Source organism: Theobroma cacao, chromosome 1, assembly GCF_053813885.1.
Source record: "Theobroma cacao isolate CCN51 chromosome 1, ASM5381388v1, whole genome shotgun sequence".
Classification (NCBI taxonomy): domain Eukaryota; kingdom Viridiplantae; phylum Streptophyta; class Magnoliopsida; order Malvales; family Malvaceae; genus Theobroma; species Theobroma cacao.
Window position 1 is genome coordinate 14950941 of NC_142639.1, and position 26101 is coordinate 14977041.

At 35.8% G+C, this 26101-nt stretch overlaps 2 protein-coding genes and 1 long non-coding RNA gene across 3 annotated transcripts; all 3 read left to right on the forward strand.

The window, feature by feature from the left end:
* The first annotated feature begins 4469 nt into the window (after positions 1 to 4469).
* Positions 4470 to 9404, forward strand: LOC108660491 (uncharacterized). Its single transcript, XR_001926266.2, has 2 exons — positions 4470 to 5068; positions 8585 to 9404. It is a non-coding gene; the product is annotated as an uncharacterized LOC108660491 (long non-coding RNA).
* Positions 9405 to 11965: 2561 nt separating this feature from the next.
* On the forward strand, positions 11966 to 16013 carry ATSPO22 (Tetratricopeptide repeat (TPR)-like superfamily protein). Its single transcript, XM_007049474.3, has 5 exons — positions 11966 to 13428; positions 13961 to 14150; positions 14239 to 14271; positions 14427 to 15047; positions 15206 to 16013. Exons 1-5 carry the CDS (start codon positions 11990 to 11992, stop codon positions 15869 to 15871), a joined length of 2949 nt encoding a protein of 982 aa, XP_007049536.3. The 5' UTR covers positions 11966 to 11989; the 3' UTR covers positions 15872 to 16013.
* A 1236-nt stretch (positions 16014 to 17249) lies between these two features.
* On the forward strand, positions 17250 to 20148 carry LOC18612597 (Rhodanese/Cell cycle control phosphatase superfamily protein). Its single transcript, XM_007049476.3, has 4 exons — positions 17250 to 18114; positions 18222 to 18324; positions 19144 to 19386; positions 19806 to 20148. Exons 1-4 carry the CDS (start codon positions 17399 to 17401, stop codon positions 19851 to 19853), a joined length of 1110 nt encoding a protein of 369 aa, XP_007049538.3. The 5' UTR covers positions 17250 to 17398; the 3' UTR covers positions 19854 to 20148.
* Positions 20149 to 26101: the final 5953 nt, after the last annotated feature.

Consider the following 26101-nt stretch of genomic DNA (forward strand, 5'->3'; position numbering starts at 1 on the left):
GAGAGAGCTTCTATAATAGTTTGAAAATTCTTGGAAAGGAATTTACTTACAAAGCTACAAAGGTGAGTAATGAAGTAAAGTTAATTTTTAAGTGTTGAGAATGCCTAGTAATTAGATTTGTGAGTGTTTTATTGTTGAGGTTGTTTATTCAATTTTAGTGTGACTAGAGTAGTGCAAATAATAGCCATTTAATAGTAGTTGGAAGCTAGTTAGGGATGACTAGTAGAACTTGATTTAGGAAATAGCTTTTGGAATGGTATTAATGCCAAGTTGGGTTGATGGCGATGTTTTTGCATGTGATAGGTTCCAACGAAACCCCACACCTCCATTCGGAACATAAGTCAAAGTTAGAGCCCACCAAAACATCAACAAAGATTGGTGAGTGAACTTGTATTAAAATGATTTGGGGTAAATGTGTAAATGTTTGAGTGAATTGCTTGAAAGGTTTTAATTGTCTTTTTCTTTAAAATGTATATGGGAACAAGCTTTTAATGAAATGTTTTGCATTGTGAAATGTGACTGTGATGAGTCCACGTACTCCTTTATTTCATTGGTATACATACATATGTGTTGTGCCTTAATAGATAATATCGTGTAATAAGTATGACTGTGCGTGTGTGGTGTGGGAGAGCACATGCCGTTAATGATGTGGGTGGGAGTGCATGTGATGATATTAAAATGTGCGAGTAGGGAGTGCACATGATGATGATAATATTGTGTAATAAGTATGACCGTGCGTGTGTGGTGTGGGAAAGCACATGCCGTTAATGATGTGGGTTGGAGTGCGTGTGATGATATTGAAATGTGCGAGTAGGGAGTGCACATGATGATGATATTGAAATGTGCGAGTAGGGAGTCCACATGATGATGATATTGCCTTGTGCGTGTAGGGAATGCACATAAGTTGAGTGTGGCGGGATGGTATGCATGATGATGTATGTATATACAAATATATATATATATATATATGTTATAGAAAGTTTATGAAAATAATTGTGATTTTGTTGTATGTTGGCATTGTTAATTGCTCCCAAATTGCTTTTCATTTCAACAAGAAAATGGCTTTTGATATAACAAGACCTTTTTTAACTAAGTTGCTCTGTTTCTCGCTGCAGCGAGAAACTCTCTGGTTGGAGGGGGTTGCACTGGCCTGATTCTCGCTACAACAAGAAATTTGTTGAAGCTTCTCGCTGCAGTGAGTAACTCTCAGATAGTTCCAAAATCTTGGTGCAATGCTTTCATTTTGACAAAAATTTTGACCACCTTTCAATCAGAATTGGGAAAAACGGTAAACATCAAAGTTGTAGCCCAGTCTCTTATCTTTCTAATGGTTAAAAATTATGTCAATTGGACTTCTGTAGTGTGAGATATCCTTAAAAAACCGAAGCATATGCAAACCCAAAATGCCTTTTCGCTATAGCGCGAAAATCCTCTGTTTGTTGTCTTGCTTGGTCATTGCTGAAATTTTCATTCTATTCAACTTTATGGTTCATCATGAATATTGTAACATTAAGGGATTCAACATTCAAAGTTTGGAATGAGGGGTTTTAACAAAAAATTAGACTAAATTGCATGGTTTTATCGTAAGTGCATCATGTTTTCTAAAACATTCCTTATCGTTGCTTGTTCCCTTCTTATGTTCACTCACTGAGTTTATGCTCACTCGTTTAAATTGCATGTTTTCATATCTGTAGATAATTGGGACAGAGACTAAGGCATCCACTTGTATTCACTCTTGGTAGGTATCATGGCATTCAATAGTCGTACCCTCATCAAAGTCACTCCGCTGGTCGTCAGAAGTCTTTTATATGAGTGCATGTACATTAAATGTAAATTGCTAGGAATCACTTTGCTAACGATGCATGTATAGTTTGGAATGATGGTGCCATTATGAGATGGCTATGAATAACCATATTTTGATATCATACAAATGTAAATTTTGTATCTATGTTGTATTATGGAAATACGTCTAGTTACAAATTGCAAATGGTGGTTTAGTAATGGTGATGAAAAATTGATGGGATAGTGAACAGGATTATGTAAAAAGGCTTGCTTGGGTTTAGTGGACTATGTCCACTGGGTCCATGCGCCAGTCATGGCCCAGAATTTGGGTCGTGACAGTTTATAAGGTCAAGCTGAATGCAAATGGTACTGTTGAAAGGTACAAAGCCGAGCTAGTTGCTAAAGGATATAATCAAGTAGCAAGGTTTGACTATTAAGAAACATTCAGCCCAGTTGCCAAGCATACAGCTGTTAGAGTATTTTTTGCTTTGGCAGCAACTTTGAATTGAAATTTATCTCAACTTGATGTAGACAATGCTTTCTTAAATGGTGATCTAGAAGAAGAAGTGTATATGGAACTGCCACAGGATTATAAAATCCAAGGGGAATATCCACAAAAAACACAACTTGTTTGCAAACTCCATAAGTCACTATATGGCCTAAAGCAAGCTTCCAAGCAATGGAATGCCAAGATTACTTCCCTAATTCTGTAACATGGATTTCATCAGTCTTCTACAGACTATTCCCTATTTACCAAGAAAGAAAAAGATGATAATTTCACTGCTTCATTTTTATATGTAGATGACATATTGATTGGGAACACATCATCACAGGCTGCAGCAAAAGTGAAACAATTTCTAGGCTCACATTTCAAACTTAAGGACTTGGGAAAGGTCAAGTAGTTTCTTGGTTTAGAAATAGCGAGGTCTCCTGAAGGAATTCCAATATGTCAAAGGAAATATGCCTTAGATCTCTTAGAGGAACATGGTCTACTAGGGGCTAAGGTAATATCCACTCCTATTCACTACAACCACAAATTGCAAAAGAATCAAGATGGGGACAGATTAGTTAATTTAACAGACTACAGGCAACTAGTTGGAAAGTTATTGTACCTTGCATTTAGCAGACCAGATATCTCATATGCAGTGCAAATACTACACAATTCATGGACAAACCAGGGCTCAAGCATCTCACAGCAGCTTATAGAGTATTGAAATACCTTAAAGGCTCAACAGGACAAGGGATCTTGATGAAGTCAAAATCAAATTTAAAGTTATCTGCCTATTGTGACAGCGACTGGGTAGGGTGCCAAGATTCGAGGATATCAATCACTGGATATAATATGTTCATTGGGGATTCCTTGGTAACATGAAAATTAAAGAAACAGTTTGTTGTAGCTTGAACTCAGCAGAAACAGAGTACCAATCTATGGCATCAACATGTTGTGAGGTTGTTTGGTTAAAACACTTACTCTCAGATTTTGGGATGAAACATACAGATGCAGTAATCCTTTATTCTGATAGTCAATCAATAATACACATCATCAAGAATCCAATCTTTCATGAAAAGACCAAGCACATTGAATTAGACTATCATTTCATCACAGAGAAAGTACTTGAAGGTACAATTAAACCAATGTACATCTCAACTAATTTGCATCTCACAGACATGTTCACTAAGGCATTAACACCAAGGTAGTTTTATAATCTCCTAAGCAAGATGAACGTTCATAACATTCACATGTCATCTTGAGGGGGAGTATTAGAAAGATCATGAGGAATAAGCTCAATCCTAAGCCTTGTTCACTAAATGGTAGAATAAGAACACTCTAGTTGTGGATAAAGAATGAAAAATCAGAGAATAAAAGAAGACAAGTGGAACTCACTATTTAAATAAAAGAGGATTTAGAGCATATGAAGCTGGAAACGTACTGTTTTACTAAAGAGATTTATTAACTTTTTTTTTAATTTTCTATTAAGTTAGTTGAATGTGATTATTATGCCTTTTCTTCTTTGCGTTACCGTTTAAACACTATATATATATATATATATATTTTAGCTCATTGAGCATTGAATTGATAGAAAAACCCTGAGAAATTTTCTCAAGGTTACGTCGTCTTGTTCTTTTCTTCTGCTCATTTCCTGATATTAATTTAAGTTCTTCCATAAAGTTTTCAATTTACATACAAAATCTAAAAATAAGAACTTGAAAATTAATAGATTTAATCAGATTAATAATTCATGTGTGCCAAAAAAAATCAAATTTTCCTAATGAGTTTAACAAGTTATCAAAGCAAAAAAGTTATTAAAAAAGTGCTTGAAATATAAGTTTTCCTGTATTCAATAACGATAGATTAATATTACATATGAAGACACAAAAAATACATTTATACACTATTAGCACAAACAAGAAAAAAACTATTAGCATATTTGAAATTGGCACAGCTGATCATTGGTTTAATAAATTAAGATATCATTAATTTTGTCAAAATTTTAAATTACTTATATTACAAAAAGATTCAAACTAAAAAGCATCTTGCTTTTTAACATGTGTGAAGAATGAAGCAGGAGAAGAAGGATAAAACTTGTAAATATTTATAATTATTGTAATTAGAATAAACCTTATTTTATATTTGTACCTACAAATACCTTTTGCATTATGTAACTTAGCCGCAGCTTTCAACTATTTAAAAAAAAAAAAGAAGATGATAATTCCAGAATTTTTACTGAATCTGCGTCTTTATTTCCTTTGTTTCTTCTTTTATATTCAGATTCTTTCATGTTATCAGAGCCACGGTTCAGTTTCTAGGATCTTTTTTTTCACCTATTTTTATCAAGAATTTTCTTCAAATTAGACACTTTGAGCAAATACCCACGACTTCCTCTGTACAAAATCTGTTTCTCTCTCAGAAAATCCCCAATCACTGTTTTTCATCCACCATTTGAACCACCATGGTTCGGTGGTACTTACCCCAAACTCACACCCAATAATTACATTGCTTGGAGTCGTTTCTTCCTTCTCGCACTCTTGATTAGAAATAAATCGAGATTTATTGATGGCACCATTGTAGAACCAAAGAATTCTGATGCACTTCATGCTCCTTGGACAAAGTGCAATAATCTCATCGTTGCATGGCTTATTGAGTCTCTTTCACCGCCCATTGCATCCACTGTATAATATATCAACTCTACAGCTCCAATTTGGGAGATGCTGAAGAAGAGATTTTCTCAACCCGATGATTCCAAAATATGCAATCTGCTGTTCACCCACTCTAACTTTATTCAAGGTACTCATACTGTTGATTCCTACTTTACTGAATTCAATGCCATCTGGGAAGAATTAAAAAATGTTCGGCCTTTACCTCACTGCAAATGTGGTGATTGTAACTCTCAATGCTTTCAATTGTATATAGATTTGGCTACTAAAGACAACGTATTCAAATTCATGAATGGATTAAATGAGTCATACACTGCTTTGAGGTCACAAATAATTCTGTTGAAACCATTTCCAACCCTAGATGAAGCCTATAGCTTGGTAATTAGATAAGAATCTCCAAGAAATTTACAGGTGCAATCTAAACCCTTTATTGAGAAATCTGCCATAGCAAGTGTCACTGATAGCAAAAGGAAAGTTGTTAAGTCAGATTTAATTTGTAGTAACTGTGGAAAAACAAGGCATGTTAGAGATAAATGTTTCAGATTGTTCGGTTATCCTAGTGATTTTAAGTTCAATAAGAATAAAGATAGTCTAAGGAGAGTGGTTGCTTTCGTGAATTCTTCTGTAGTTGATAATCAAGTTGCTAAATAGGAATAGTCTGCCAATCCTTTGCCTCATCTTTCTTTTATAAAGTCTTAATATCAGAAAATCATGATGCTAATCAGTAAGGAGAATACAGATCCTTGTGATAAGCCACCCTCTTCAAATAATTGTGGTATGAATTCTCATCAACATAAGCCTTTGATTGTCAATTCATCAGTGTCAAGAATCATTGCTAAACCTTTTTGCTTAAATTCACATAAGTTTTTATATGATGATTCTATGCATCATAATACCTCTGAAAATGATCCTTATCTCTGGATAATTGATTCAGGTGCTTTAGATCACATAGCATGCACATTAAATTTTTTCATTTCATCAAGGCATGTTAAAAATATGTTTGTGCAAATGCCAAATAAGCTTCGACTTGTTGTCACTCATATAGGATCAATTAGATTACAACAGAATTTGGTACTGCACGATGTATTATATGTTCTTAGCTTCAAATTTAATCTAATATCCATGAGCAAATTAACTAAATCAAAATCACATCAATTGATTTTTACTGATTCAGAATGTATGATTCAAGACACCAAGTCATGGATGAAGACTAGTCTTGCTAACGTTATAGCTGGATTATATATCTTGCAAAATAAGGATGCTATTCCAAATTATTAAACTACCTCAGAAGTCTTTACAGCTTTTCTCTCTAATAATCGTGTTTTAAAAAATAATGTATTGTCCTTTTGAGATGTATATGCTACATCTTGTAATTCTTTGCCAAAAGCATTCAATCTTTGGCACTTTAGGTTAAGACATATTTCAATAAAGAGATTGCAAGCTATACATAAAAAATGTCCAACAGTGACTTTTCTTCCAAATTCAGTTTGTGAAATATGCCCATTAGCTAAACAAAAGAAATTGCCATTTCCAATTCATACTAAATCTACTGCTGAATGTTTTGAATTAGTCCATATGGGTATTTGGGTGCCTTATACTGCTGCCATGAAAGGATATTGTTATTTTTTAACTATTGTGAATGATTTTAGTAAATTCACATGGGTTTACTTGATGAAAGCTAAATCTGATGTCTTTTCCATTATTCCTATGTTCTGTAATCTAATTTTGACTCAATTTGATAAGAAGAAAAAAGAAAATTAGGTCAGATAATGGCCTTGAATTTAATTGACTTGAATTTTATTCATCAAAAGGAATTATTCATCAAACTTCTTGTGTGGGGACTCTTCAACAAATTGGGGTGGTAGAAAGGAAGCACCAACATTTATTAAGCTTCACCAATTCATTTTTAGGGTGAATCAATTATGGTTGCAACTAACATTATAAATAGGGTGCCTACAACTATTTTAAATAATTTGACTCCTTATGAAATAATGTTTGGAAAAACTCCTGATTATTCACATCTTAGAGTTTTTGGAACATTATGTTTTGCATCAACATTGAGTCATAATAGAAGAAAAATTTGATCCAAGAGCTAGAAAATGCATATTCATAGGATATCCTGTAGGAATGAAAAGTTTTGAATTGTATGATCTCCAGGCACATAAACTATTTGTTTCCAGAGATGTTATTTTCTTTGAGCATATATTTCCATATCAAGATTCATATATCATTCCTCAACCTCATGACTATGATAATTTATTTTTTGAAAATCCACTTTTTGTTCCATCACATTCTTGCTTAGATATAAATTGTGATTCTAACCTTTTACCTTCTTTGGATGTTGAGAACAACACTATTGTACCTATTGATACCTTACCATCGAGTCTAATTGATTCTGTTCCTCCCCATAACTCCTTGGATAATCCTTTTGACCTCTAATGAATTTATTGTTGATAGTTATGTTGATGAACTGCATGCCACAGTTACTCCATTTTCTGAGTAGTCACCAAAACCCTCCCTCACTAGAAAAAGCACCAAAATAAAGAACATTCCAAAATATTTGGAAGCTTACCAACATGACTTACCTTCTCAATCCAATTTGGTCACTGATCATCTAATTCAAAAAGTTCTTTCTTTTAGCCGACCATCTTATCCTCATGGAATTTTTACTACTTCTTTAAGCCAAATTCCCGAGCCTAAAACCTATAAATAGGCAGTAAAGTATCCTCAGTGGCAAGCAGCTATGAAATCTGAGATTGAGGCTTTGGAGAATAATGGGACTTGGTCTATGGTTCCTCTTCCTAATGACGCACATACCATAGGATGCAATTGGGTGTATAAGGTAAAATTGCGAGCTGATGGGAGCATTGAACGATTTAAGGCCAGCCTGGTTGTGAAGGGTTACAGTTAGCAGGAAGGATTTGATTATCATGAGACTTTCAGCCTTGTGATTAAACATTTAACAGTGAGGATATTTCTCTCTCTAGCCATAATTTCTGGTTGGCATCTATCCCAATTAGACATAGACAATGCATTTATTTAAGGCGACTTAAAGGAGACAATGTATATGAATCTACCCGAGGGCTCTCTAGTTCAGAGGGAGTGTCCAAGATCCTCACGGCTAGTTTGTAAGCTTAGAAAATCATTATATGAGCTTAAATAAGCCTCCAAATAGTAGAATTCTAAATTCACTACTGCTCTCATAGATTTTGGGTTTCAACAATCTAAGTCAGATAATTCTCTGTTCACAAAAAGGACTGACAAAGGAGAGTTCATAGCTTTGATGGTCTATGTGGATGACGTAGTAATTGGCAACACTACAATGATAACAGTAGAGGAGGTGAAACAATATTTAAAAACAAAATTGAAGCTCAAGGACTTAGGAGGACTTAAATGCTTCCTTGGTTTAGAAATGGCAAGATCAAGAAAAGGTATTTTTCTTTGTCAAAGAAAATATGCTCTAGATTTAATCAATAAGTATGGATTATTGGGATGTAAACCTGCTTCAACACCCATAGACTATAATCATAAGCTTGCAAAGGATAATGTTAATGAAAATTTTGTGAATTCTACTACATATAGGCAACTAGTGGGGAGACTTTTATATTTAACTTTCACTAAACCTAATATTGCTTATGTTGTCCAGTGCTTATCATAGCTTATGGAAAAACCTAGTGATGTTCATTTACAAGTGCATAAAGGGTTCTCAAGTATTTGAGGAAGGCACCAAGGCAAGGCATACTATTGGCATCTCATTTTGATTTACATTTGAAGGTGTATACTAACAGTGATTGGGCTGGTTGTCAAGAAACCAGAAGGTCTATTACAAGTTTTGGTGTGTTCATGGGTGATTTGCTTGTCAGTTGAAAATCCAAGAAACAATCTTTCGTGGCAAAGAGCTCCACAGAAGCTGAATATAAGGCCATGGCTGTGGCATCTTGTGAAATTGTATAGATTTTATCTTTACTTGCTGATTTTGGTGTTACACATAAACGACTAGTTGATTTTTATTGTGATAATCAATCTGTTCAACATATATGTAAAAATCTTGCCTTTTATGAAAGGACTAAACATATAGATATAGATTGTCACTTTATTAGAGATAAAGTCTTAGAAGGAATCATCATTCCACAACATGTCTCCACAAAGAATCAGCTGGCAGACATGTTCACAAAGGCATTACAGCCTACACAGTTTTACCGCTTGATGGGTAAGATGAGCATTATGAACATTCATGCTTCTCTTGGAGGGGAGTGTGAAGAATGAAGCAGGAGAAAGAGAATAAAACTGGTAAATATTTATAAAGTTTAAGGGTAATTATTGTAATTAGAATAAACTCTATTTTATATATGTACCCATAAATACCTGTTGTATTATGTAACTTAGCTACAGCTTTCAACCATTAAAAAAAAGGAAGACGATAATTCTAGAATTCTTATTGAATCTATATCTTTATTTCTTTTGTTTCTTTTTTTATGTTCGGATTCTTTTAACATGATATTATTAGTGTTTGATTTTCTTTAACATTACATATTTTGTAGGGAATTGTTGGAGACGTTAATCCTATTTAATTGTAAGACAAAAGATGAGAGGATTATCTATCATGATAGTATAAACCAAATTGCTTTTAGAAATTATTTGGAAAAAGACTAATCAATAAAGTATTTAGAACAAAACTCAAAGGTTAACCTTTGATGAAAAGAAATAACTTTTGATAAAAGGAGTCTAATATTAGGTAGCGTTTGGTATAGGGAAGTGAGAGCACATTCGTTGCAATATGTCTAATTAAATTATATTGTAGTATTTGTTTTACAACAGATCACTGTAATATAAAATTGTAATGTAATCACATTACAGTCAAGGGATGTAATGTGATTGCAGTTCAAAACTAATGCAATCACATTATATTGCATTCTGCAATGTTATTAAAGATATTTTAACCTTTCAACTTTATTACTTTGTTAAAAATATTTTATAATATTATAATTAAAATAAAGAATATAATATAAGAATTAGAAATTAAAATAAAATAAAATATAAAAATTAAAATTTATATAATATAGGTAAAAGAAATTAAAGTAAAATATATAATATAAAAATTATATTAAAAAATAAAAATAAAAAATATAATATTATAATAAAAATAAAAATAAAATATATGACATTAAAAATATATTTAAGAGATAATATTATATAAAAATTAACAATAAAAAATACAAGTATATTAAACTTGTATTTTAATAAATAGGGATAATTTTGACAATTAACATTACATTCCCAACAAAGTATTTATAAATCAAACGCTGTAATGTTATTTTTTTGATATTTTAATTATTATTTTATTTGTATACCAAATACTGTAATGTTATTTTACCTGTAATCACATTGCTTGCAATCACATTATCTGAAATCAAATTACATTGTAAATTACCAAACGTCACCTAAATTCAAAACTCAAAAGGTGAAAATCTTTTATGAGTAATGATGACCTTTTGATGAATAGTCATAATTAATTTATCTATAAATAATTAGTCAAATTTGATTGATTCAAAAATAATTATTCTATTTCTATCTTTTAACTCTCAATCAATTTTTTTTTTTTAATTTCATTACTAAAGAGGGAATTCAATATTCGTTGTTTGTAATTTTAGGATGGTTTTGTTGAATTTAGGGATATATTACCATTAATCTCAATAATCATATAGGAGGACATAATAACTTAAGGACAATATATGATTATAATCTATACACACCGAAGCATAGAAAAATAAGCGTCAAATTATGTTCTTCAAATGACATATAAAAAATAATTCTGTTCTTCAAATTACATATAAATAACAAATTCAACTGGAAGTTTGGTGGGAGGGGAAGGGGAAGGTTGAAGAGAAATAAAGGAAAAGAAAGAGAAATAATAATAATAATAATAATCTTTATAATTTTGACATATTTGTACTATGCTATCTAAGTAAAATATAATCAAAATCATCAATAGGACACATGTCGTTTTGTTTTAATCTGCAACAAGAGTTATTGGTGTTGTTTTCTTCATCACAATAAAAGTTTAATTGAATATAAATAACAGTTTATGCCTTTGTAAATGGGTTCTTGTGATAAGAAGAAGAGGAAGCGTTGCAAACAAGTAAGGGATGTACCAGAGGTGACGGAGAGGAAGATTGGAACAGTTCCTGAAGTACCAAATGTTGTGGCAAGTGGAAGAAGATAAGAAAAGAATAGGTGTTCTCAATGAGAATAAGATAGAGAAAAAAGATTTGAATGAGAGTCCGATAATTCTCAAAGTGAAGGAAAAGTCTCATTTTTTAAATTGTGAAAGGTCTATATATAGTTTCAGAAGTAACAGTTACAAGATAAAATTTTAATATACGTAATGAATTACACCATTAAGGAGGGATTTAATGTTAGGTAACCGTTACTGAGAGTTAATATTGAATAGCAGTTAAAAATTTATTATGTGGCTATTAAAATAATTATATTTAATGAGACCTGTTCTCGAGTAGGAGCTGATAGAGAAAAGCTGTACATGAATAAGTACAGGGGCATAAGCTGTAAGGTACAAGAGAAGAAGGTGTATGTGAATAGGTATACGAGAACAAGATAAGAGTGTGAAACATTTGTACTTCAAGAAAATGTTAAGAGGAAGACCTCTTAACTACCTCCATATTTGAGCCATCAAGTCGAACTTTTCGAAACATCTCAAGATGAAAGTAACTTATGAATCTTGCTACTTATTTTGAGTTACTTTTACTATCACCCGAGTGAAGTGGTTATTTTATCCGAAGTAGCTCTTTAACTTATATTAGTAGTTCCATATGGAGTAGTGCTTTACTTATTCTAATTATTCTACGTGAAGTAGCACTTCATTTGTTTAAGTTGTTTTCTGTACAATATTATGTTGTAACATAATTCTTTAGAGAATATATATTAATCAAAATCAAGTATTTACAGCCTCAATTAACAAACAAGATGAATTTTAATTAACTTAATTTAAAAAGAAATTTTAAAGCCTGATTTTTTTGTCCTTTTCATTCATTGGATGCACGACTCGATTCATAGTGATACTTTCACTGAAAAATTCACTCCGCTTTCAAATTTTCGCGCCAGAAGAAGGAAAATGAGAATCGCAGAAATCTCAACTCCGGAACTCCGGCCACCTGCACATGACCTGCAATCCCCTTCCCACCACCAAGACAATCACCTCCTCTCTCAAATCGAATGCAAAATCAAACAGACCGAAACCCACCCACCCGATACTCCCCTACCCGACTCGCTCCCTTCCGATCTCCGCCAACTCTTAACTCACCTGACTCAACTCCTTCCTTTCCCCACCACCAACAACTCTCTCAAACTCCACCTCTGGAAACTCAGCTACCGTCTCTGGAACGCCTGCGTCGACCTCTCTAACGCCGCCGCCGCCTTCCGCTCTCCATCCTCCAATTTCTCTCCTCAAAATGTCGCTGAGCTCCGCCACGTGGCAGCCGATATGCTCTCCCTAGCCGTAGATGTCGTCGGCGTCCCTTCTCCGGTGATCAAATCCGCTTCCTTCTATTACAAGACCGGTCTGGTCTGGCACGATCTTAAAAACTTCGATCTAGCGTCAACATGCTTCGAGAGAGCCACGGATCTTATCTCGAAGCTCGATATAAGGAAAATATCGGACGCAGGAGAGAGGAAGCTTCTGTTAGATCTAAACATCGCGAGATCTCTCACCGCGTGGGAGATTTCAGATAAAAATCTTGCGATAACACTACTGAACCGGTCCAAAACTCTCCTTTTCGGTTCACCAGTTCACTTCAAAGCTCTGGCGAACCAGTTCTTAGCTTTCGCTAAGACCGCTTTATCGAGAACTGAAAATAATGGTAGCTTCAACGAAGCCTTGAAGCTTATGAACGAAGCTTTGGAATTATGCGAGAAAGGATTATCTATTTCCCGAACACGAGAAGAAACGGTGGAGATCAAGGAATTAAAATCCAAAATCCTGCGTTTCATCTCAGCCGTCCATTTGCAAAACGGAGAGTTCGAAAGCGTGATCAAGTGCGTTAAAGTTTTAAGGGAGAACGGTGGTGAGAGTGGAGATCACCACGCTTCATTGCCGGTTTTGGCAATGAAGGCGTGGCTTGGTTTAGGGAGGTATAGTGAGGCGGAGAAGGAGTTGAAGGGTATGGTTGTTAATAAAGGGATTCCCGAGGGCGTTTGGCTTTCTGCGGTGGAAGCGTATTTTCAGGCTGCGGGAAATGCGGGGTTAGAGACTGCCAAGGGGATATTTTTGGGGTTGTTGGGACGATGTCATGTTAGTGCACGCGCGGCTGTTAGGGTGGTTCATAGGGTGGTGGGGGACGATAGTGGAATTGAGGGGTCGAGGATTAGAGCGAAGATGGTGTCGGAGCTGGCCTCAGATGAGAGAGTGGTTGCGTTGTTTGCGGGTGAGGCTGTCGCGAAAGAGAGGACGGCCATGCATGCTGTTCTTTGGAATTGGTAAGTTGTTAGTTAGATTTCCCGCGATTTTTGTTTTCTGGGTGATTGCATGTTTTGATTGAGAAAAAAGAATGCATATGTGTAGAATATTCAATTAAAAGGGTATTTAATTGTTTTGGATATACTGTTAGAATTATGCAGTTACATTGCTTTTGATTGTTCTGAGCTAGATGAGTATGGCCGGAGTAGTTTGTTTGCTTCATTGTTTCTTTCAATAGCACAGTACCATTTTTACTTCAATGATTCAATCACCTTACTGACAAACATATTAGTAATAAAGTTACGTAGTTATATAAGAGATAATTAAAGCTATATAGGGACAAATAAGATATATAAAATGGTACCACACATATATAGTCCTAAATACATTTGTGCTTGACCAAGGTGTCTCTTGCCCTGCAAGAAAATGTCTATGTTCTTTCTTGTCACAATAAACAATTGAACTCGCTTGATGTGACAGAATTACTATAATCTACAAGTTAATTAGTATTTGTTAGATCTGCTCCCTCTGAATTTCATTGTGCCTTTACAGTGGTTCAGGTAATTTCCGATTAAAAGATTATGAAACGAGCGCTGAGATGTTTGAGAAATCTATGCTTTATGTACCACATGATATAGAGAATAGAGTTCTTCGAGCTAAGGGCTATAGAGTTTTGTCTCTCTGCTACCTTGGTCTTGCTCAACTAGATCGAGCTCAAGAATATGTCATTGAGGCTGAAAAGGTATCTTGAGATCTATGAATTTTAGTATCTAAGATGATAAGGGTCCAAGCACTATGTTGATTTGTCCCAATCGTTTCTATTTCTGCAGCTTGATCCAAACATCGTATGTGCTTTCCTTAAGGTACTCTCTTTCTCTCTTACACGCTCCCCATTTATTGGACTTAAGACAAACACTGTCAATCTGTCACTGGTGGATTCACTAGCTTAATTACAGCTATGCACTACTTAATTAATGGATAGTCATAATCAATTTTATACCTATCCTGATTTATGCAGTTCAAAATCTGTCTGCAAAAGAATGACAACTGTGGTGCTATCAACCAGATAGAAACAATGATAACCTGCATGTGTTTCACTCCAGACTTTCTGTCTCTCTCAGCCCATGAAGCTGTTGCTTCCCGTGCTCTTCCTGTTGCTGTTGCCGCACTTTCCAAGTTACTAAACTTCTACACCTCAGGGAAACCAATGCCAACAGCAGAAGTTGTAGTGCTACGCACCTTGGTCACAGTTCTCTCTCAAGACCTTGGTAAAGAGCCTGAAGTCCTAAAATTCTTGAAACAAGCATATGATAGAGCTTCTAAGCTTGGAGCTGACTGCTTTTTTGGAAAAGGAGAGGTTGGAAGACGAGAACAGAATTGGTTTGGTGTAACTGCATGGAATTTTGGAACAAAATGTGGAAAGGAAAAGCACTATGATTTATGTGCTGAATTTTTGAGACTGGCTTCTGGATTTTATAGTTTTGTTGTTGATGGACAACTGGAAGAAAACCATATCATGACTTGCAGATCATTGATACTGACTGTATCTGCTATGATAGCTTCAGAGAACCAAAGAATGATTCCATTGCCGGATGCTGAAGTAAAATGTGCTGTTGAGCTGCTAGAGAGAGCAGGGAAGGCATGTGTCATAAATTGTCAACTTTATTATTCTCTACAAGAAACTATTAAATGTTCATTTTGTGTTGCAAATGCTTGAAGGCTGCTGTTCATACTTTAATATTTCTCCTGTTGAAGCTGTTTTCCCCATATAATACTTTGATTTGATGCATAATGCAGATACTGAATTCTCTCTCAGTGGGGTCCCAGCTAAATGATGATAAAGTTAATACCATTGAGTCTGACCTCTTTTTCATGTATGTGCTCAATGCCTATGATATGCATGGAAGACTTAACAATTTAGAGTCCCAACAACGCCTTGTTAAGAGCTTTGCTGGCACGAAGGCTTGCAGTCCTCAATACCTTCTCCAAATTGGCCTGAATGCCTCACAGGGTCCAAGGTTCAATGTAGAAGTGGCAACCTTTGCTCTCAGTGAGTGTCTCTCAGGCTTTCTTTCTTCTGCCTGTCCGGACTACCAAAATGTGGCACTTGTTGTCCGAAGGCTGATTGCAATAGCTAGCATGCACAAGGGTGATACAGATGACGATGCGGTGCTTAGTATGTACAAGCAAGCATACCGAATAATGGTTGGGTTGAAAGAAGGGGAATATCCAACAGAAGAGGGCAAATGGCTAGCAATGACTGCATGGAATCGGGCAGCCTTACCTGTAAGGATGGGACAGATTGATGTGGCAAAGAAGTGGATGAATGCTGGGTTGGAACTTGCTAGGAAGGTTGTCGGGATGGAGACTTATCAGGCATGCATGGAGGATTATGTTGCCGGATTTGAAAAGAAATTTGATATGCAGATTGCTGGTGAAAGCAGGCGTCAACTAGGGCAGTAGCATGTGTAAATCCCATAGATTTTAATAAATGTTTCTTGAAAGTGATAGTGTCCATACACTCGTTAAACCTCATATACTGTATGTATCATGCCAAAGGTTATGCAACAGGGAAAAAGAAAAAGAAGATTTACTCTGCTTGCCATTCCAATGACTGTAATGCAATCTTTTTTTCCTGTTGTAGCTTAAACAGGAAATTATAAAAAAACAGAACAAACTAGGAAACTACATCAGGATTAGATGTAGCCCCAATAGCTTGTATGAGTTCTGGGGTGCACAACCCCTACAACATCCGCTAAAAGAGCAAGGGAAATACAATCAGGAGGCGTATTATACAAAACAAAATCCTGCTCCTGAGTGACACCAGCTTTGGCAAGGATATCAGCACTAGCATTCCCTTGGCGGGGCACATGCCTGACTGCTTCAACTCCTATACTCTTCACAAGCCGTCTGCAATCATCAATGGGGGAACCACAAGAATGATTAATGGTACCGTTAGCTGCAGCTTCAAGTCCTCCATAGATCGCCCATAATTCAGCACTGAGGCTGGTTGTGTCACCAAGCCTTCCAGAAAAGCCTGCTCCAGTGGGAGCGGGATTACCCCAGGATGAGCCAACAGTGTTAATGCTGAAGTGACCTGTAACTGTAATCCAATCTTCTGGTGAGATGTAGTACTAATATGAAACCAATACTTTAGTACCTCAACATAAATGGAAATATCTACTTTTTGTACCACTCCACGCCTCTTGTCTCGACTCCCGAGATGTTCATGACTTGGACCCCGTTAACATCTTAAAAACCACACATTTAAGTTAGGTATGATATTAAAATATTTAAAAAATAATTTTATATTAATATTTTAAATTCTTTAAAATATATTTTAAAGTTAAAATCAAAATAATGATATTTTTGAAAGAATGTTAATGGATGAAGTAGTGTCATTTTTAAAATACCTTTAACTTGAACTACTTAATCTTATAAATATGCGAATAAATTTTTAAATTGTTAGTTGAACTTATTCTCTATTAAATATTTGATTAAAATAAATTTAAAATTATTTTATATATATTATTAATAAAAATTAAATTAACAAATTGAAATTAATTTATAAAATAATAAAAGTAAAGTTTAAGATCATATTTAGAATAATTAATAAATTTAACGAATATTTTATTAATTATAAAAAATTTATAAATAAAAAATAATATAATATATATAAAACTAACTTTTAATATTAAAAATAAATAATCAAATTCAAATATTGAGCGTCCTTCTTGAACCTACCCCAAATGACAAGTAATAATTTTTTATGCAAATTCGATTATAAAATATCTTAATTTTATTTAATTGTATTGGACAAGTATATCTTCAATCAATTGAGCCTAGGGAAGAAATTAGGGGTCAAGTCTGTTTCAGCCTCTGAACTGATCTTGGTTAGCAAGAGCTCACTTAACCGAAGTTTCCCAGCCAGCCCAATCACTTTTACTCTTTATCATCGTCTTCCTCTATCCGTCTTTCTTGACCCTCATAATGGAGTCTGTTTCTGTGATCCACTCATCATCTCCACCCGTCCGAAACCATCCAAAAACACACAAACCAACCTCCTCCAAATCCAATCCTTTTTTCTCAAGCTCCTTTCCCATCTCCACCTGCATTCCCCAAACTCCTATTAATCAGCAAACTAATTTCCCCACCACTAAACTAACCTCCCCCTCACCCTTTACTCAGTCCCGAAACCATCTCCAAAGCCCTCTTTGGATTCTTAAAAACTCTTCTGTTTTACAATCTCTAACCAAAACACATCTTTCTTTTACCTTATTTAACCTCCTCACTTCTTTTCCTTGTCTCGCCTCTGAAACAGTTATATCCTCAACTGAGCCAGGCAAAGTAAGCCTAGAAGCAATCTTGGTCTCAATTGATGAATTTTTTAACAAAAACCCATTTTTTGTTGCTGGCTGCACCTTCATTTGGCTGGTTGCTGTACCTTTAACTAAAGAGTACTTGAGCAAATGCAAGTTTATATCTGCCATTGATGCGTTTGGGAAACTCCGTGATGACTCAAATGCACAACTTTTGGATATTAGAGATGACAAGACTCTGGCTTCTTTGGCATCACCAAATTTAAAATTTTTGAACAAGGATTCCGTTCAGGTTCAGTTTACAGCTGAAGATGAAAATGGATTTGTCAAAAAGGTTCTGCAGAAGTTTCCGAGCCCTGCAAATACTGTTCTTTGTCTTCTTGACAAGTAAACCTTCGGAATTTGCCTTTCATTTTTTAACGAAAATTTCAACTTTGTTGTATCAAAAGTTTACCGTCTATTCTTGTTTTTTCTTCTTTTTATGTCTAAGGTAGTTTTGATGGAAATTCCTTGAAAGCGGCTGAGTTATTGTATCAGAATGGTTTTAAGGAGGCTTATGCAATCAGGGGAGGGGTCAGAGGCAAGAAAGGGTGGCTGGTAAGTCTCTTTGTTTATTATTAAACTAAGGATTATTTATCATATGACTGAGTTCAGTGTTTATGGATCCTGTAGTGGAGCTCTGGTTTTTTTTTTTTTTTTTTTTTCTGTTCTGCTTCTGGGGACAGTGATGCAAATCCATTTTTTGTTGTCTGTAGTTAGTATTTTTTAAGTATGTTTCTGCTACCGGAATATGTTTTTGAGCATTTCACAAGTTGGTTGGCTTTGGGCATTGCCCTTTATATGCCTAGCAAAGTTGATAATGGGTGGGAAGGGGTCAATTAAGAGTGGCTATGTGAAATTATTCCAATGCTTATCAGGGATATGCCAGAGAGTTTGGGTTACTTGGGGATGAACTAATGTTGCCTAGATATGGCTAGATATGCCAGAGATTTCGCTTCAGAAAGCTTCAAAACAATCATTAAATATGGGGTACTAGTTTGTATTATACTTATATCTTTTAGAAGATATTGCTGTTGATCTGATTAGATAAGCATTGAACTCTGGAGAACAGCGCACTGGAAATAAAACATCACCTAAATAGGAGGTTTTTGTTTGATAGACTGAGGTAATTGAATTTAAAATATCTCTTCTTTTGTTTCTTTTGTCTTCACTCTCAATGATAAAATCGTTCCTTCAGTATATAATTCTTTTGACAGTTAAATATAAACATATAACTTGATAAAGTCTGAGTAAGAGTGGTGTTGGTCTTTCATTTGTGTCTAGAAACCCAAGATGGTTGAGAATGTAGCAGCTATTGTTTATCTGCTGCAAGTCTAGAATGAAGATTATATGTGTTGTTCCTTTGGTTTCTTGCAGGCAATACAGGAGACCCTTTTGCCACCTTCTGTGCATATTAAGCCTAAGAAGAAGAAGAAGAAGAAGGTCAAAATATCTCAACAGTTTGGTGTAAATGGAGCAGTTAGTCAAGTTGAGGATAAGAAAGAGGATTCTTCTTCTACAAGTGCCCCTGTAGTTGAGAGTCAAACTATAGATCATGAAGTTACTGAATCCATGCCACATGTGAAAGTTGGTCCGCGGTCCTTCTCTCCTTACCCTAGTGTATGACTACTCTCTTTTTCTTCTGCAAGTGCTTTTCTAGACAAAATTCAGAGGATAGATTGCAAACCTACAAAATCTATGTGATTTTGCTAATTTTGGTTTCTGGTCCTCCTCTTCCTACCCAAACATGTTATCTCTCTCTCTGGTGCTCAAGTTTCTGCATGGATTGATGTTAAAAGGTTCTGAGATCAAAGAGTAGAAGTAGAATGTGTTAACAATGATATCAGAAACTCAATTCAATTACATGGTTGTTGCTATGGAAATAATGATGAAGCTGCACATGATTTTTTGAAATTTTTTCTTGTCATCATTATATGTAGCCACTTTTTAAGTTCATAAAGCTTGCATTGTTTACTTTAATACATGAAGGGCTTAACATTTATAAAATTTACTGACTTTTGCCCTCATTTTTACTATAGTATCCAGATCTGAAGCCACCATCTTCACCAACTCCATCAAAACCATGAGAATTATACAACACAAGTATCTCGGTCTGAGATCACCTACCCGCAGCATCATTCATAGCTTGAAGGTCATTCCACTTTTCAGAAGTGGCTTTTCATTTTTGTAATTATCCAATTTCTCTAATATCTAGTTTTGACTAAGTTGATTCTGCATATGATGGTACATTATGTACAATAATTAGGGTTTGTCTTCTTTGTTTGGGCGGCAAACAATGGAATGACTGTAAATTCAGAGTATCAAATGTAGAGAACCAAAGTGCTAGATGTTACTAGCTTTTTGGGTATGTTTTCCGGTCAAGTATGGAGTTTCTGATGCAATTTGAATGTTTTGGAACTGAATTGATGTGTTAGGAATCTTTTAAGGTAAGATTCTACCAAGTGATCAGGCAGCGTATAAAATGTAAAGAATTATTAAATATCCAGCATTGGTGGGTGTCAGGACAAGTTAGCTTATGCAATGGGCACATTTACTATATTGATTTTTTCATCTAAAATGTGCATGAATTATAGATTGGACTCCATGGCCATGTAAACATAGATATAATTTGGGAGGCCATGTATTCATTGTTTAGTTCAGAAATGAACCCTTCACAAGGAAAAGGATAGCAAGAGTGATCCTTTTCTTCTGCTTGAAATGAGGGAAAAAAAAAACTCAGAAAAAAAAAAAAAGAAAGACATGAAACTCAAATGCCAGTAGTTTGCTTATGGCTAAATACCTATGTAAGTTCTTAAATTATGTCAAAAAAATCAATTAAACTCTTGTTTTTTTATTACGTTTAAGTAAACTCTTAAATTTTTATTTTACATTAAATAAGTCAATTTCATTAATTATTGACCAACTTTTGTTAGTCAATTGTACAACTAAAAAGTTTGTCATGTACCAGATGGCGTGTATTAAAATTTGCTAATTAGGAATTGAGTTTTTGCATTTTACCAATCCACATGTCCAAAAATAATATATTGGGGATTTAGACCAAAAAAAAAAAACAACAAACTTAATTGTTTCAAACTAAGTTTTGATTACCAACGTCCTTAACATGAAATAGGTTTTTAACAAAAAAAAAGGTAATTGAGTTTGAGAAAAAAACTCAAATGTCATGGGTTGGGGATTGTTAAGGTGAGAAGACGTTTGAAAAGACCTTTTGTTGCAAATCTTTTTCATGATTATGATACCTTTAGGATGAATATCTACTCTAAGCCTAAGAGATTTTTTTCAATTTGTATCTATTTATCACTATAACAAATTTCAGAAGGATGGTTAAATTTTATCTTTGTAACTTTGTATTGGGGATTACAAAGAATGGTTCTTTCAAAGCTTGGAGGTTCAATTTTGATTTCGAAGGAATATTTCTCTTCAATATATGTGATATGCTAATCATCAATATCAGGTTTCGAATTCTCATTCTCACCATTATATAAAGGATATGTTTGGTTTGCAGAATGGAATAGCTATTTCGTAGAAATAGAATAAGAGAGGAATAATTATTATGAATTTTTTTTAACCCTTAAAAATAACGTGTTTTTGTAAATAATCCTGTAAATAATTTTAACTGTTTGTAGCCACCATAATAGATTTTGGGACAAAAATGCCTTTAATGAGCCATTTTCATTAGCGTGCACTCTCAAACAAGCGAAAAATGGGAGAAAAAAAATAAATATGCAAAGATTGGTTATGCAAAATACTCTTTTTTTTTTTTTGCGAAGGTTGTGCAAAACAAAATAATGTTGTATGAGATGGATGTTCAGAGATTTAGGACACGACATTCAAATAATAAGAGAAGAAAGATATTAAATAGAAGGAAGAATCGATCGTCATGAATGGAAAGCTTGGCTAATGATGTGAAACCAGAAATCCTTGATACGGTGGTGAATTGAAAAGAGAAAGATGTGAATCTAAAGCAAGAAATGGTCTTGCTATAGCAAGCCATATGTGAAACGACTGTCGCAGGGTAGGGTTTAAAGTTTGTGAAACGTCATGTTGGGAATGTGTGACACGGCACCACTCAGAGTTGGTGAGACGCCATGAAGGGAATTTGTGAGATGCTAGAGTTAGGAGTTGGCAACACGCCATGGAGGGAATCTGTGACACGCCAACGTTCAGAGTTAGTGAGACGCTATAGAGGGAATCTGTGACACGCCAACATTCAGAGTTGGTGATACGGCATGGAGGGAATTTGTGACATGCCAGAGTTCAAAGTTGGTGAGACGCCATGAAGGAAATCTATGACACGCTAGAGTTCAGAGTTGGTGACACGCCATGGAAGGAAGTTGTGACACGCCAGAGTTCAAAGTTGGTGACACGTCATGGTCATGGTTTAGAGTGTGTGACACAACATTGCTTGAAAAGCTGACACGTCATGGTCATGGTTTAGAGTGTGTGACATGCCAGTGCTTGAGCAGCTTACACGTCATGGTTTGAAATAAAGAGAGGAAAAAAAAAAGCGAGCAATTAACGGGGTAATCGTTTGGACTTCCACTAAATTAATTTCCCTTTTTTAGAATAAATAAGAATATTATAAGGTCATTTTTCATTTTAAACAGTTATTATTCAAAATTCATAACGTTTGTGTGATTCATTTCTCATTCCTGTCGGTACCGGAGTGTTCGAGAAGGCTTTTTGCAAGCGTAACGACACCAGAGCACCAGCAACAATGTCAGCCATGAATGAAGAAGTCAGTGAGTCTCAAATTGAAACATTCTTGTGTTTGTTTATTTGTTTGGTTTTTTCCTGGGTTTGTTTGATATGTTTGAGTTTTTTGTTTTATTTTTGCAAATGTTTAAATTGTGTTTTCTTGCTGGTTTGATGGTTGTTGGGGTTAAGTTTATGGGTTTTGGGTGTTTATCGTGTGACGCCATTGTTATTCTTGTTATTATAGTTAGTTATTGACGTGTCAGCTTTATATGATTTGATTCGATATGCATGACGTGTGAGAACATTTTACTTGACATGCATGGCGTGTGACAGCATTTTACTTGATATGCATGGCGTGTGATAGCGTGTGACAGCGTGTGACTTGATATGCATGGCGTGTCACAACGTTTTACTTGTTATGCATAGTGTGTCACAACGTTTAACTTGTTATGCATGGCGTGTCACAACATTTAACTTGTTATGCATGGCGTGTCACAACATTTTGCTTGCTATGCATGGCGTGTCACAACATTTATTCCTTATTTATGTCTTCAGTATACCTTGTTGCAGATGATGGCTTAACTCACTGGTGCATGTGTGCCATGTTTTGCAGATCCAGCACAGATAGTATGAGGATCTTGACAGTTTGCTGATCGTGCCGAGGGAGAAGTGGGCGTTCAACATCGCAATTAACACCCACTGTAAGTGGTCGCAGCTGCATTACATCACAAAGACTTTCCAACAGAAAGGGGAGTACAATACAGTTAAACGTACCTGCTTTGAAATGCTCATGGACGTCTATCCACAAGGGTACTTTGCATCGATCTCTTGCATATAATCATGATTCGCCGGATCAGTGAGAGCCAGTCAATGGACCATAAGCTATGGTTTGCCATTGGCAAGAGCAAGAAGCGGCTATCAAAGTAGGAATTCTGCCTCATCACCGGGCTAAAGTTTGGTCCAATGCTCGATGTGTTCAGACGACCGTACGAGGTTGCTGCGGAGGGAATTCATGACAAATACTGAAACGGGCAAGACAACGTGAAGCTGCAGGCTTTGCTTGATACGTTTCGCGGGGGCAACTTCCAGTGACCAGGAGACGCAACCAAGATGGCACTCGTTTTGATCACGAATAACATTTTATTTGGTCAAGACTACCGTAGACTGGTGACACCTTGGTTGCTGTCATTGGTGGAGGGCATCGACACTTGGAATGTCTTCCCATGGGGGCACTATGTTTGGAAGCTGACCTTGGACTACCTTTTGAAGGGGTTCGAAGTGCTTGACTCAAGCGTGACAAAAGAAACTCGGTTACGCTACAACATTTACGGATTCGTATGGGTGATACAGGTACTATCACGTAACATTTTTTAGTTTTCTTTGAAAAAAAAAGTTATGGGTGCACTCGTTTATGATATACAGTCTGATAATGGTTACATTTGACATTCAGTTCTGGGCAATGGAGGCAATTTCGATCCTAAAAAAAATAATTACCCCTTCTGGTCTGAAGAACAACGCCTACCCACGAATGTGCAAATGGGATTACAATCAGAAGCCAAAAGACTTCTACAAGGCAATTCAGAAGTTAGAGTAATCTGACGATGTGAGTGAACAGCTGCTAATTTTTGAGTTATATTTGTATAATAATTTTCTCTATTCGATAATGACAACATTTTATTTGTTTATTTGCAATTGTGGGCACTAGAGACGTTGGAACCCACCGCGGATGAGGCCCTCCAGGAGTATTTTATGGACCTTGATGTCCCGTTATTGGAGGGCCACGAGTACCTGCCAATAGGGCACATGGAGGATCGGTCTGATTGAGGCTTAGGTGCGAGGCAAAAAAGAGAAGCTTGAAGGAGAAAAGAGCCTCTTGTGGCACGAAGCGGATGCGCATCATCGCTGCTTTAGTTGATGAGCTGTCGGGCCCTAAGTTGATGGACGAAGGGGAAAACCATGGTTAAGGCAGTGAATAGCCGGTAAGGACAATTGTAATGATTTTGTGTTATCCAATTTCATATGTGATTATCGAATAACATTTCTATGTTTGCAGTTGAACCATGCGTCAGCAGCTCCAGAAGCACCCATTGATCTTCCTCAGACGCATAGTGAAAACGACCCGTCAGTAAGATCGGTTCTAACGGTTTGTGTTTTACATTTTCACATATGTTTATCGAGTAACACAATAATTTCTATAATTGCAGTTTACGAAAGCAACGACAGGTCCTCAAGCACCAATCGATTCGGTTTAACCGCAGACAACTAGCGAGGCGCCGGTAAGGATATTAAAGTTATAACGGTTAATGTTCAACAATTCTATACATGATTATTGAATAATACAGTTATATATGTAATTACAATTTGCGAAAGTGACGACTGGTCCTCAAGCACCGAGCGATCCGGCTTCATCGCAGACTGCTAACGAGCCGTCGGTTAGGATATTAAAGTTGTAACGGTTAATATTTAACAATTCCATATATAATTATTGAATAACACAGTTATATATGTTATTGCAGTTGACCCAGTCGAGAATAGTCAATGATGGAGCAGTCACTACCCGCCAGCTTCGATGGATCATGCGCAAGCATGAAAAAGAGATGTCGGAGCTGAAGGCGTTAATTCAGTCAATGAGTCTAGCAATGCAGATGCTTGAGGACCGTATCGTTGCTCGGATTCTTGACGGCCTTAAATCACAAGTACGTTGTTCTATCTTTACTTGTATTTTGATGGTTTACATTTAGCAACTGTTTAGATTGTGTTTTTTTGCTGGTTTGATGGTTTTTGAGGTTAAGTGGTAATGGTTTAACTAGTTTTTGGTCATTAGCGGGTTAGGACATTTGTATTAAAGTTAGTTATTGCTGTGTCAGCCTTAGCGTGTGACAACATTTGACTTGATATGCATGACGTGTCAAAACATTAACTTGTTATTCATGGTGTGTTAGAACATTTGATTTGATATGCATGGCGTGTCAGAACATTTTGGTTGTTATCTTTGGCTTGTCACAACAATTTGCTTGTTATGGATGGCGTGTCACAACGTTTAACTTGTTATGCATGGCGTGTCACAACAATTTACTTGTTATGGATGGTGTGTCAAATCATTTTGCTTGTTATGCATGGCGTGTGACAGCATTTTACTTGATATGCATGGCGTGTCACAACATTTTACTTGATATGCGCAGCGTGTCACAACATTGTACTCTTTATGGTTTGTGGTATTTTATGAGCTAACTAATGATTTTTCCCATTTTGTAGGGCGGTCCATCTCACGGTGCTGGTTTGGAGCATGATGATGCTGATGATGGACAACATCATGAACCTGGTGTTGACATTGACGATGACGTTCTTAATGCTGACGGAGAGCACATAACTCATGTCGATGACATCGTCGATGAAGCTGTGGCAGTGGATGTCACCCTTCAATTAGATGATTCTGAAGGAGAACATGTTCTTGTGCTCGAGTCCATTATCGATGCATCTGCTGGAAGGGATGGCTGAAGGAGAGCATATTCCTCCGGCCAATGCATTCATCGACGCAGCAGCAGGAGCTATCATTCTTTATTGTGGGAGCACTCCTGATGCAATTGAGATACGGTCGTCGTCACCAAAGTCATTTGCT

Excerpts from the sequence above, each read along its gene's own strand:
- LOC18612597 (XM_007049476.3), top strand. The coding sequence starts at position 17,399 with ATGGAGTCTGTTTCTGTGATCCACTCATCATCTCCACCCGTCCGAAAC. Across the intron at positions 18,115-18,221 it reads GTTCTTTGTCTTCTTGACAA|TTTTGATGGAAATTCCTTGA; the intron begins GTAAACCTTCGG and ends TGTCTAAGGTAG. Across the intron at positions 19,387-19,805 it reads CCTTCTCTCCTTACCCTAGT|TATCCAGATCTGAAGCCACC; the intron begins GTATGACTACTC and ends TTTTTACTATAG.
- ATSPO22 (XM_007049474.3), top strand. The coding sequence starts at position 11,990 with ATGCACGACTCGATTCATAGTGATACTTTCACTGAAAAATTCACTCCG. Across the intron at positions 14,151-14,238 it reads ATGTCATTGAGGCTGAAAAG|CTTGATCCAAACATCGTATG; the intron begins GTATCTTGAGAT and ends CTATTTCTGCAG. Across the intron at positions 14,272-14,426 it reads TCGTATGTGCTTTCCTTAAG|TTCAAAATCTGTCTGCAAAA; the intron begins GTACTCTCTTTC and ends TGATTTATGCAG.